Below are 12,586 nucleotides of genomic sequence, written 5' to 3' on the forward strand. Positions count from 1 at the left end.
TAACCTGTCAGATTTTTAGAACTGTAGGAACAGATAATATTACTGTTTCAGGCACTGCTCTTTGTGGACATCAGCCACATTTCGTAGGGTTTTTCTTGATGATGGTTTATTACATTTCTATACTGCCCCATAGCTGAAGCTGTCTGGGCGGTTTCCAAAGTTAAAACATTAAAATACAGTATACCAAGTTTAAAAACCATTTACATGAAAGCCTACAGACAATATATACAAACAACATATATCTAAAACCTAATTTGAACTAAAAACAGTTTAAAAAAAAATAAAAAAATCCAACAATAAAACAACACAGCTTAAAAACAATATACAAAATACAAAAATCAGCAAAAGGAATAAGAGTTCACAAACGGGAGGGCCTACCGGAATAACAGAGTCTTTAATGCCTGCTTAAGAATCTTCAAAGAGGTCTGCAGGCACATTTCAACCAGCAGGTCATCCCACAACTGAGGGGTGGCCAAGGAAAAGGTCCTCTGGTGTGTGGCTTGCAGTGTCACTTTAGGAAGCTGCAGCAGAAAGGCCACAGAGGACTTTAGCTGGCGGACTGGGGTGTAGGGGAGGAGGCGCTCCCTGAGGCACCCTGGACCTAGAGCATGTAAGGCTTGACAATTTATAGTAGAAGAAAAATAATAAGTTAGTGTAGATTGTGCTTTTTCGAGTATTCAAAACATTTCACATTTGTTTTTACTTATTTTAATAAAAATAAGGCTGAAACACCCAAGGCAGCAAGCGTAACAATTTAAGAAATGAAGTTGGTATAAAACAGTTAACAAACAGAAAGGGCAGAAGATAAACACGACAGAATGAACAAAATAAAAACACAAAGAGAGCCAAGTGCCTTGAGACAACAGACAGGCCAGAAGCTTACTGAGATTCAAATGTTCTCAGCATCAGAATGCCGTTAAGACGGGGGCCCGATGGATCTTTGGAACTCCCTGTCCTGGGAAGCTGGGTGCCGCAGTTGAAAAGGCTCCCTTGCATGTTCCCACCAACCACATTATCTTGGTAATCCTTATAATGACTTTGTAAGTTAGGTCAGTTATTTTATCGCCATATTAAAGGAGGGGAGGTTGAAGCTGAGAAATAGTGTATAGGGAGGTGGTGGGCTCTCCCACACTGGAGGCGTTCAAGACGAGGCTGGACAGCCATCAGTCAGGGATGCTCTGACTTGGATTCCTGCACTGAGCAGGGGGTTGGACTCAGTGGCCTTGTAGGCCCCTTCCAACCCTACTATGCTATGATTCTATGATTCTTTGAGTTCATGCACACTGAAATCCCCCACTCAGAGCAGTCCCAGGGCTGTAGCCATATGGAATCTTGTCAAATCTGAGCTAGCAGGACCACAAAATTTCCTAGCAGTGATTTACATGGATGTGGGCGGAGGCATATTTTTAACCTCCTGTGTCCACACTGACCTGGTTCACATGTAACAGTGGCAAATCATGGGTTAATTAACCTACAATTTGCTACCGCTTCGGATTTCAGTATGCAACCTCCAATCGATCTGGTCATAGTTTGCTCTATGACATGTGAACCCAGGCACTTTGAGTTGTCTGAGAGTTAAACAACCCAAAGTTAACCTGCGTTTAGTTCATATTGAAATTGGACGTGATTGCCATGGGAAATCATAGGTTATGTGCAAACGGGCCAATGTCAGCAGGTAGGTGTGTGGGCTTGTCAGCTCATATGTTATTTCCTCCTTGGGACTGTAGCTACGGGATCATTCAGTGTGGTGGATTTTTGTTTTTTTTTTTAACTTCATATGAGCCAGGAGAGTGGCTTGCCCTAAGGCCACCCGTGACCGAGGTGAAACACCAGTGCAAGGCTTACATCTCGCCCTACTTTCTGCTAGCTCTCATTGAAAAGTTGTTATTCATTTGCTGTGCCGCATCCAGGTACCTTTCCTTAAGGACAGCACTTCTGTTGCAAGGCTATTGCGTTTTTAACTGCCATCCAAAATGACAGAGAGAGAGCAAGCTAGCTAGCAAGCAAGCCCAACCATAAAGTACCAGGCTGTCTGTGCTGCCCCAAATAGCCATGTGTTTGTGTTTTCTTCCAGAGCATGTACATTTTCTTACACACGGTGAAAGGAACGCCGTTCGAGACTCCAGATCAGGGGAAAGCCCGGCTGCTCACTCACTGGGAACAGATGGATTATGGTGTGCAATTCACCGCTTCCCGCAAATTCCTGACCATCACACCAATTGTACTGTGAGTAGTAAAGAGAGCCTGGGGCAGTGCAGCTGTGTTCTCTGACTTCATTGCATACTGAATGTGACTGTTTGCACTGAGAGAAAAGGGGGACTGTATGGGCCCTCTGCAAAGTTATGTGAGGTGGCAAGGGGAAAGGTGGAATGTCCTAGTTGGCACAGACTGACAGCCCACGGGTTGTCGGGGCCATGTGGGAGTGAGCAAGATCACTGCCTCCTGCCTGCTCTCCGCTTCCATTTTGAATCTGGTTTTTCAAGCAATCCAGGAGTGGCCCGTTCCTGGGTTGCTTGCTGCGATGTGTGAACCTGGAACTCTAGGTTGTTGAGGGACAAGCACCCCAGAGCTTTAACCCATGGTCTGTTGTTGGGATAAAGCTCAGGGTGGTTTCCCTCTCAACAACCCAGAGTTCCGGGTTCATATGTTGCAGCAAACAATCCAGGAATGGAGCTAAACCAGATGCAAAGCACACTGGCTTGCTCCTGCACAGCCCTGACAACCCACGGGTTAATTAATCCATGGTTGGTCATTATGTGCGAACCGGGTCAATGAGTCCTAGAAACCCAGAAGCAGATGCGCTAAATTTAGTTCACTAAGCATAAAGAAGAAACACTTTGGATCAGACCAAAGGCTGTCTAGTGCAGCATCTTGTGTCCCTCAGTGGCTTCTGGGAAGCCCACGAGCCCTCTTCAGTTGTTGCTTCCCAGCAACCAGTGTTCAGGGAGGCAAGCTGGCTCTGAACCTGGAGGTAGCCATGCGCATGACTTGTAGCCACTGATAGACTCACCCTCTATGAATTTGTTTAACCCCCTATTAGAACTCTCTAAGGCTAAGCTGATGTACATATTGTGGCAGCTAATTCCATAAGTCAACTCTGCATTGTGTGAACAAATACTTTCCAAACAACTCCTTTCCACCCTATTATTTTCCCAGCGGAAAAAGGAAGATGATTGTAATATAGAGATGATCCTGCTGGCTAGATAAAGGAGAAGGAAGAGACTCTGCATCATTTTCCAGCTGCTATTCACTTGCACCAATTTGCTCTCTTTCTTTATCCATTTTGGGTGGAAACACATGGCCACAGAGCGCATGGAGTCGGTAACTGCATGGATACGCTCCTCTCTGTAGCCCCTCATCCCTCATTCAGTCCAGCTCGTCTTCCACTCACCTCGGCTGCAAGAGAAGAGGTGGAATCGTTTCACGTGGTTATAGCCGCCATGTGTCCAGCTTCCAAGCAAAGGCCGTGTGGTCCTTGCTCATCTGTTTCCACCCTCAGCCTGGGCTAGTTGTGGGGTGGGGTTGCGGGGAGAGCAACTATAATACTTTTAAATTTAATTGCGGTCACAGACCAGCTGCTAGGAATACAAAACATGAATCAGGCTAACAAATACAGTACCAGCTACAAATACACGCAGCAAGGATAATGCAATGCTCTCCTCTTCTTTCCTTCGCAGTTATTTCTTTACCAGCTTCTACACGAAATACGACCGGACACACTTCATCATCAACACAGTCTCATTAATGAGTGTCTTGATCCCCAAACTACCCCAGCTGCATGGCGTCCGCATCTTTGGGATCAACAAGTACTGAACTCAGGTGTTTGTGGTTTGTTTCCCTTCCGGTGAGCTGTGAGAGGCCAGCGTGAGAAGCCAACTTCCTTACTTCTGGCTGCTTCTTCATGATACAACTACGTGACAGCTCTTTTTAAACGGGCACATATTGCACAGGATTCCACGATCCAACAAAACTCAACCAGCTCAAGTGATGCTTGAATCCTCGGTAGAGTTTAGCTTGCAGAGAGACAAGGGGAAGCTAAAATTTGTTGTTATTTCCTCTTGAGAGACTGAAAATAGATACAGACAACACTGAGGTTTTACAAGGTACTCATAGCTTTTTCTCTGGTATGAAACATCTGGCCCAGAAAGTTGAACACACGTAGAAAGGTTGCAAGGTGACATTTAGGATGATAGCAAATGCACTTTAACAAAACTGTCCCTTCTGGGAAATTTTGACTTCCTCCTTAAAAGGGCTATATCAGAAATGTGAAGACACACATTAAGAATAGGCTAGGTAGATTTCCCCATCCTTTGGAAACATTTGTTGAACATTTAATTATTTGGTAGGAGGGTGGGAAAGGGTCTCATGCCTTCTGCAGGGACACAATCTGTTTTCCAGTGAGAAAGCAATGCTCTTCAGAATTTTCTTTGGAAAGCTTTTGCTCTGTCTATTGTGCTTTTTACCATCCAAGGATGGGGAGCGGGGTCCTCCATAGGGGAAGTGCTTAGGTATTAAAATAAAGCTGGAGCAAGGAGGAAAAGGGAAAAGAACAGGAAATTCTTGACACTTGTGTCACAATGGTTGGTGGTCACAGCTGCCCCACTGCAGTGTCTTTGCTGGCTGGAGAGCCAGTTGCTCAGTGATCAATCTGGTGGAACATGGACAGCTTACCATGACATTTCCATGTCTTATTACGACGAGAGTGGTGGTGAAGACAAGGGAATGCACCATGGAACCCAGTCCTCCTTTCCAATTTCTATCTCTCTGTTGGAAATTCAACAACAGTCGGTTAAGTTGTTAAGCGATCAACACTGATTCGTGCCAGCACTGGCGTTCAAAGAGCAGTATCAGTTGCCACTCTTGTGCTGTCAAGCGGAGACAGTGCATTGGTTTCCTTGACACTCGCTACACGGATGGCAGAATGGGCTTTGCAGAAGTGTATCACTGTGGCAGAATAAGGTTTGCCTTGCTCTCCCTTACCTAGAATGCAGGTAGTTCGCTATATTTGGAACTTGAAAGGGCTGCTGCCAACCAGCCTGCGTTCTAAACAGCAGTGTGGTTCATTATAGCAAGGAGAAGGAGGGTTCTCTTCTGCTAATGCACTAGTAATGCATCTGAAGCTTTTTATTAGGATGGGGGGGAAGCAAACCCCCGACCCCCTGTGAGCTATAATATGTTGTGGCATGTATTGCCAATGATCTTTAAAGTACAGGCTGCAACTCAGTCATCTGGGCATCAAGAAAAATGTTTGTGTGAAATATTGGTGATAACATCTTGGATGTGTGAAGTTGCTTCTTGTTGTCAGGGTTGCAGCCTAGTACGAAAAGTGTGAAAATAATATCCCCGCCACCCCCCGAAATGCAGACAGATTGCTAGCTAGGAGAGTTATAATGGAATTAAACAAGACTTAAGTATTTCCTGGCATCTCTTTGCCAAGCCTCCTAAAAATCAGAGGCTGGCAGTAACTTGACATCTGAATTGCTTCCTTAGCAGTGTACCGGGATGGCATGCAAATATTTGATGCTGGTGCCCCAAAACCCTGAAAATCCCTTTCCAAGTCTTAGAGAGTTAAACACTTTGGAACTTCTCAGAAAGTAGCAGGGGTGGGGATGGGGTATGTAAAATATCACCACTGCTTTTAGGAGTTTCTAAGAGGAGCAGATGTCTTTCTGTTACCAAATTTGGCACAATGTACTTAATAAGAAAGAATTAAACCTGCTCCCAAAGTGGAAAAGTCAGCTAAGTGATTATGTGGGCAGAAACAGGTACTATAATATACAAAACGTCAAAGACTATGCTGCACGGGGACAAAAAGGCAGGGGGTGGGGGGAGTTAAGAGCTGCACTGGAACTGCACCAGCACAGCCTATAACCCCTTTGAGGACTGTCAATGTCCTGTATATTTTGTCAGTATTTATACCACAGTTGAAACTCCTTGTGCCTGAACCAGTAAGCTTGGAATCTAAGGCTGGGCCCTACCCAGCAAGCGACCTGTGACTCGCGTACTTGGACCTCTGTCTCCAGACGTAGTAGGGCTCGGGGTGGCAACCGTTCTGGGCCATGGACACATTTGGCAATTTGAGAAACTGTCCTGGGCACCACCACAAAATGGCTGCCATGGGAGGCATGGCAGAGGATAAGTAACCTGCTGAAAAGACTGCATACAAGGTGGGGTGGGTGGGTGGCGGGGCGGTCTGAGCCCAACGCATTAAACAACTCCTTTGAACCCACAGCTTTCAGCACCAACAGAAGCCTATTTCACAGCCATCCCAGCTACCAGTAAGGAAAGGTGTTATTTGAAAATAAAAGTGGGAGGGGCAGGGCACCTTGACGGGCACCAAGAAAGTGTCCAGGGTGTGTGTTGGTGCTCATGGGCACCACGTTGTCTACCACTGCAGTAGCGAATAGGGATGCCAAAGATCAGCCCTTGCAAATGGCAGGCAGCAAGAGACCTCTGGATTGTCCAGGCGTAAGTCCCAGGAGCCTGTTCAGTTACTCTTGCTTGACTAACAGAGCAGCAGAGCTGCCCTCGTGTTTCACCCAAGTCTCCAGCTCCTGGGCCTGCCTGCAGTGACCTGGCCCCTGCTTACTGCTGGGTCTCGCCCTGGGTGAGGCTGGCTGGAGCCATCATCTGGCCCTGCCAAGCCCTGCTCATGTTAATGGAGAATGACTGACGCGGACAATTGGAGCAAAGTGTAGGCATAAGAATCATAGAATAGTAGGGTTGGAAGGGGCCTACAAGAACTTGTAAATTAGGAAGGCAAGAGTCACTTTAGAATTAAAATGAGACGATATATACTATTGATGACCGATTTTGCTCAGAACTTGTCATCCAAGCACAGAGAGGGAGACGATCTTCCCAGCAAAATTCTCTGACAGAAGTAAATAACCGTCCCGGTGCAATACACCTGTCTGTGAAGTGGCAAAGAGGATTAACATTGTAAGTGATTCACCAAAATCCTTGCGCAGTCAAGATCCTGGGCTGCTTTGACTTGAGTAGAGCCAGTATTTTTTACTCCTAAGACATCTGGAAAGCAAGGCATGTTTAAATATTTATGAAAAGGGAAGACAACAAGACTAAACAACATGTGAAATATACTGAGGTAGAGAGGTGAATACAAGTGTCATTCATCCCATTTTTAAAAAGACAAATGTAGAAATTGTTAATTTCTTTGATGGGTTTTTTGGGGCTGTGGTTTGTTGGTGTTACTGATATGGGAGTTCAGTTCAATTTCCCTCCTTTAACTCTCCCTCCCCCAAACACTGTTCATTCTGCTGAGGAGAAACAGCTACTGAGACATCAGAAGTATACTGGAAGGCTGACGACCATCTCCCAGGTTTCAGCAACTCAGGGTGTTCAGTGCAACCAGATATGCAGGAGCAAAAGTTGAATTTCAGTAGCGATGTTAAGATGGCAGTGAACACACACTTTAACTCCAGCTCCTGTTTTGATGATAGAGCAAAATAACTGGAGGAAACACACTCTTGATGTAAATTGCTGAGGATGAAGATCTGATCAATGTTACACATGGCTCAAAAGATAGATAACTTTTGATAGATAGTTCCCCTCTACTCAGCACTGGTTAGGCCTCATCTGGAGTACTGTGTCCAGTTCTGGGCACCACACTTTAAGAAGGATGCAGACAAACTGGAGAGGGTTCAGAGGAGGGCAACAAAGATGATCAGAGGACTGGAAACCAAGCCCTATGAGGAGAGACTGAGAGAACTGGGCATGTTTAGCCTTAAGAAGAGACTGAGGGGAGATAGGATAGCGCTCTTCAAGTACTTGAAAGGTGGTCACAGAGACGAAGGCCAGGACACAGAATAATGGGCTCAAATGACAGGAAGCCAGATTCTGGTGGAACATCAGGAAAAACGTCCTGTTAGAGCAATACGACAATGGAACCAATGACCTAGGGAGGTGGTGGGCTCTCCAACACCGGAGGCGTTCAAGACGAGGCTGGACAGCCATCTGTCGGGGATGCTTTGACTTGGATACCTGCACTGAGCAGGGGTTTGGACTTGATGGTCTGATAGGCCCCTTCCAACCGTACTATTCTATGAACTTAAAAAGTATTAACACTATTCCAATATAGGTGGCCAGACCTTAAACACTGCTCAGAGTTGCACTCTTCATAATTGACAAACATGATTTTTCAAGGGTATAAATCAGTGCCTTGTAAATAAAGGGAGGAAAAGAAAAGGAGGGCTCATTAAGGCAGTGTCTGTGTAGCAGTCGATTTTCATGCAATTGTTCCACAAGCACTTTCTCCCACCACTACATTTTCATTTTCCTAGGTACAGAGAGCATTGCCCAGAGTGTCTCTTCACCAGCAGCAGTCCTGTTGAGCCCCTTTAGGCCAGGAGTGGGCACCATGGTACCCTCCCAAGTATTTTGGACTACAACTCTTAGAATCCTTCACCAGTGCTATGGGAGTTATAGTCCAAAACATCTGTCATGCTTCCTCCTGCTTTAGGCAATGTCACTCATTGTCTATAGGAGTTCCTGAAAATAGTACTGCTATTGTTACAGCTAAGAGGGGCGGGTGTGGAATTACCTTTGTGGAAACAAAAATCCTTTACAGTGTAGAGCTACCTGCTCACTCTTCTGACAAAAGGCATGACTACTGGAAAAAACTGAACCCTAAAAAAAATTGGTTTCAGAGCATGTGTGGCTAAATAGCTTTTATGCTGGCCAGGTCAAGGCTGTATGTAGCGGAGAGTAACTGGATTTTTTTTCCTGTAAACTGCTTCACAATTGGGTGGAGGGAAGAGCCCAATGTGTGGCCAATCCTATATGCTCATTTGTTGAGTGCTTGCTCAATCCTGACTTTGTAAAATGAAAGGAGACCATCAATATGGCACCCAGCCCACAGTTATCCATATTTCCTGATGAAGTTGCTTCTGGCGTGTGACAGGAGTTCATACGATGTCCTTGTTAATTGTTTTCTGCACCTGTGTAACATAGAAAAGGCTCCTTCACCGAGGTTGGTTCCCATATGGAGGCAGCATTCCCTACACCAGCCTTCCCCACCCTGGTGCCCTCCGGATGTTTTGGACTTCAACCCCCATCATCTCCAGCTAGCATGGTCAATGGTCTGGTACGTGGAGAGCTGGGGGTCCAAAACATCTGGAGGGCATCAGCTTAGGGAAGGCTGCTTCTATACTGTCAAATGTAGTTGTTGCAGAGGAAATACGGGCTTCTCATTAGACAACACCTGAATGTAGGAGGAACACTTCCTTATAACGTGAATGCGTCTTGACTGGGGCACTAGTGTCCTGGCCCAAATTGCTTGCAGCACAGGGTGGCTCAGTTAGGAGGGAATCTGTGCCTGGCCTGCAGTGCTCCTGGTGTGAGCCCTGAAACACTTTGCGTTCAGTTTCTTCCTGACCGCGAGAACCCAGGAAAGTGAAGTACTAAAGAGTGTCCCGAGTGGCCAAAAGAACTGGAATATCTGATGGCACAATGGTCCACTCCAAGGTCTTTTAAAAGTAAGCAATTTATTTCAAAATATCACAGTGAGTAGATACTGGTATGGAGGCAGCAAATTGCATGCTCTCTACCAAGTTGGAGTGGAGTGTCCACCAGGTAAAGCATGGCAGGTTCATCTCTGCAATCCATGCGTGTGTGACTGCACAGGGAAAAACTCGAACAACAGTACGTGACGGGCCCTTGCCAGAAATGTACGTGGCACTTCTGAAACCCTAGAAACAGAACGGAAGTGCAGCTACAGCCCAGCTCCTTTCATGACTAAGCTAATACCCATGCAAGATACTGTGTTTACTATAGGAGTTAGCACCCGTAGATTTAAAGTGGCAAGTTGATATCAATTGACCGCGGGGTCTCAGTTTCATTTTGCTTTAGGCCGCGTACCTCACATGGGTTTAATTTACAAACAAATAATCCACTGATTTTTTTACAGTACGGTAGTACGCTCTTTAGGAGAGCAAGATAGCTGGATTGCTATCACAAATTGGATTTTATGATATGTGTATGGATTAATCCTTAGTTGTAGAGAAAAATCCATGGAACATCCTTGTGTCTGACACAGAATTGCGTTTCATTCCCGGACTTGCTCTTACTTTGTTGTGTACAAGAAGGAAAGAAAAAAGTATTTCATCTGGAGAACCTTCTAAGATAAAGTGTGAATATTATTTTTATGAGCCCTTTCTACAGTATTCTCAGACAAACTAATTAAAAAAATAAGTATTCATGTAGTATCTTGTGTATATTCTTTGAATTTGGGGTTGTGTAGGAGCACAAGAAGAGCCCTGCTGCGATAGACTAAAGGTCCATCTAATCCAGCAATCTGTTTCCAGTTGCTTTGGGGAAGTTACAAGCAAGAGCATGAAGGGAACAGATCTGCTATGCTATTTTCACCCTGGCAACTGGTAATCTGGGATATGCTACCTCTGAAAACAGAGGTTCCATTTAGCTATCAGGACAATGGGTCCATCGTCACCTGTTCTCCACAAATTTATCCAGCCCCCTTTTAGATGCTACTGGCTGTTGCCCCATCTTGTGGTACTGAAAAGAACTGGGCATGTTTAGCCTTGAGAAGAGAAGACTGAGGGGAGATATGATAGCGCTCTTCAAGTATTTGAAAGGTTGTCACAGAGAGGAAGGCCAGGATCTCTTCTCGATCATCCCAGAGTGCAGGACACGGAATAATGGGCTCAAGTGGCAGGAAGCCAGATTATGGCTGAACATCAGGAAAAACCTCCTGACTGTAAGAGCAATACGACAATGGAACCAATTACCTGGGGAGGTGGTGGGCTCTCCCACGCTGGAGGCCTTCAAGACGAGGATGCACAGCCATTTGTCAGGGATGCTCTGACTTGGATTCCTGCATTGAGCAGGGGGTTGGACTCGATGGCCTTGTAGGCCCCTTCCAATCCTACTATTCTATGATTCTATGAATTCTGTAAGTTGATTGTATGTTGTGTGAAGAACGACTTCCTTTTGTCGCTCTTGAATCTACTCCCCATCAGTTTCTTTGGGCAGGGGTGGTCTATTTCTCCATTTCTCCATACCATGCAAAGTGTGATAAAGAAATCCTCCAGCAATTAATTATCTCCCCCCCCCAAAAAAAAAAAACCAGGAAGCCCCAAACACTTGAACTTCCTGGTGGGGGAAGAGTAGTTGGAAGAATTGTCTGAATATAAGAAATAGAAATACTTATTTCTTGCCTATTATACAAAGAAGTGTTCTTTGAAAAAGACAATGCAATTGCCAAAGAATAGTTTCATGTTGCTGTGTTAGTGTGTGGTTTCGTGGACTGCGTTCACATTAAGTTTTTTTTAATGCTGTTCAGATGTTCATGTGCTTGGCGCACGCCACCATCTCTACAGCTGCTTTTTCCTCACATTTTTGGCAGCTGACTTGCTTCTTTCTACCTGGGCAGCCCTTCCATGAGGCAGAGTGAAGTGGCCATGCAGGCAGGGGATGCTACAAGTTGCAGAGTGGCGAAATGTACATGGAATGGGGGCGGTCACAACCTTGTTCACCGGGCAGCCAAATGCCTTGGCCAGCCCTGTCACCTCTCTACCACTCAGTGTCTATTATTTTAAACACACCAGCACTCTTCAAAAACACCCGCATGACCAGCAAACAAGGCACAAAATGACTTGCTAATCATTGTCTAATTCTGGCGGTCACCAGTGTGCCCACAGACACCTTCCTTGGTGCCTGCCAGGCTCCCTGCCCCTCCCAATTTTTTTTTAATTTAAAAAAATCTGGGAGGCAGGCATGCTACAAAGCAAAGGACCAGCCACTAGGCCATCTTTATTTCCAAGAATGCTACTGGGTCCCATATGAGCACCAGAGGCATTCTTAGAAAATAAAAATGGCGAGTGGCCTTGGCCCAGGGTTTGCTTTGAAGTTTACCCAGCCGCCCAGAAATAAGAAAAAGGCAGCATCCTGGGGGGCTAGAGGGGTGGCAGGGAGTGAGGGGAAGTGTTTTGCCTGTGTTGTCTGGGGATGTGTTTTGGGGGGTGGGCCTTTGGGATGTGTGTGTGTGTTCTCTCTGTTTTGTTTTTGGTTTGGCTGGGTTTATGTGTGTGTGTGTGTGTGTGTGTGTGTATCTCCGTGATGTGTGTGTGTTTTGCGTGGTTTGGGTTGTTTTGTTGTTTTCTTGGTGTGGTATTTTGCCTAGGTTTTGCATGTGTGTGGTGTGTCTGTTTTGCCTCGGGTTTGAATTGCTGCTGTTGTTGGGGCTCTGTGGTGTCTGTGTGTGGGCATGCACACGTGCTCTGTGTGCGCGTGCGCATTTCTCTGGGCATCACAAGTTTCCTTCTTTTTAGTTGTGCTAAGTGATTTAACATTCGGGGCTCAGACCCAACATACAAATATACTCAGTTTCTTGGCCAGGTTGCTTGTCCCTGTGTCTCATCAGTTTGCCTTCTCTGAAATGGGTATTGGAGCAGAAGATTGGGTTCAAAACATTGTGTTTTGGAGCTGAGACCCCACTTCTGCTTGTACTTAGGCTTTCTTTGCACAGAGCTTTTATCCTGCGATTGAGATCACTCCTTCACGGAAGTTTGTGGACTCTTTACGTGGAACCGTGACCCTGCCGTGACCCTCCTGC

The 12,586-nt window shown here is 45.7% G+C and overlaps 1 protein-coding gene across 2 annotated transcripts in view; it reads left to right on the plus strand.

Annotated features, from left to right (window-relative positions):
• ORMDL3 (ORMDL sphingolipid biosynthesis regulator 3) overlaps positions 1 to 10,215 on the plus strand; it is a 32,043-nt gene extending 21,828 nt beyond the window's left edge. Inside the window, exons 3-4 of one of the 2 annotated variants that reach the window (XM_084804537.1) lie at positions 2,075 to 2,226; positions 3,678 to 10,215. In XM_084804537.1, coding sequence (XP_084660663.1) covers positions 2,075 to 2,226; positions 3,678 to 3,813 — 288 coding nt within the window. In that variant the 3' untranslated portion in view covers positions 3,814 to 10,215. The remainder of the gene's footprint in view (positions 1 to 2,074; positions 2,227 to 3,677) is intronic. The other variant, XM_084804538.1, reaches the window with a different exon arrangement.
• Positions 10,216 to 12,586: the final 2,371 nt, after the last annotated feature.

The sequence above is a fragment of the Heloderma suspectum genome, chromosome 6 (assembly GCF_057233095.1).
Source record: "Heloderma suspectum isolate Gila_16-S chromosome 6, 16-S_ref, whole genome shotgun sequence".
NCBI lineage: Eukaryota > Metazoa > Chordata > Lepidosauria > Squamata > Helodermatidae > Heloderma > Heloderma suspectum.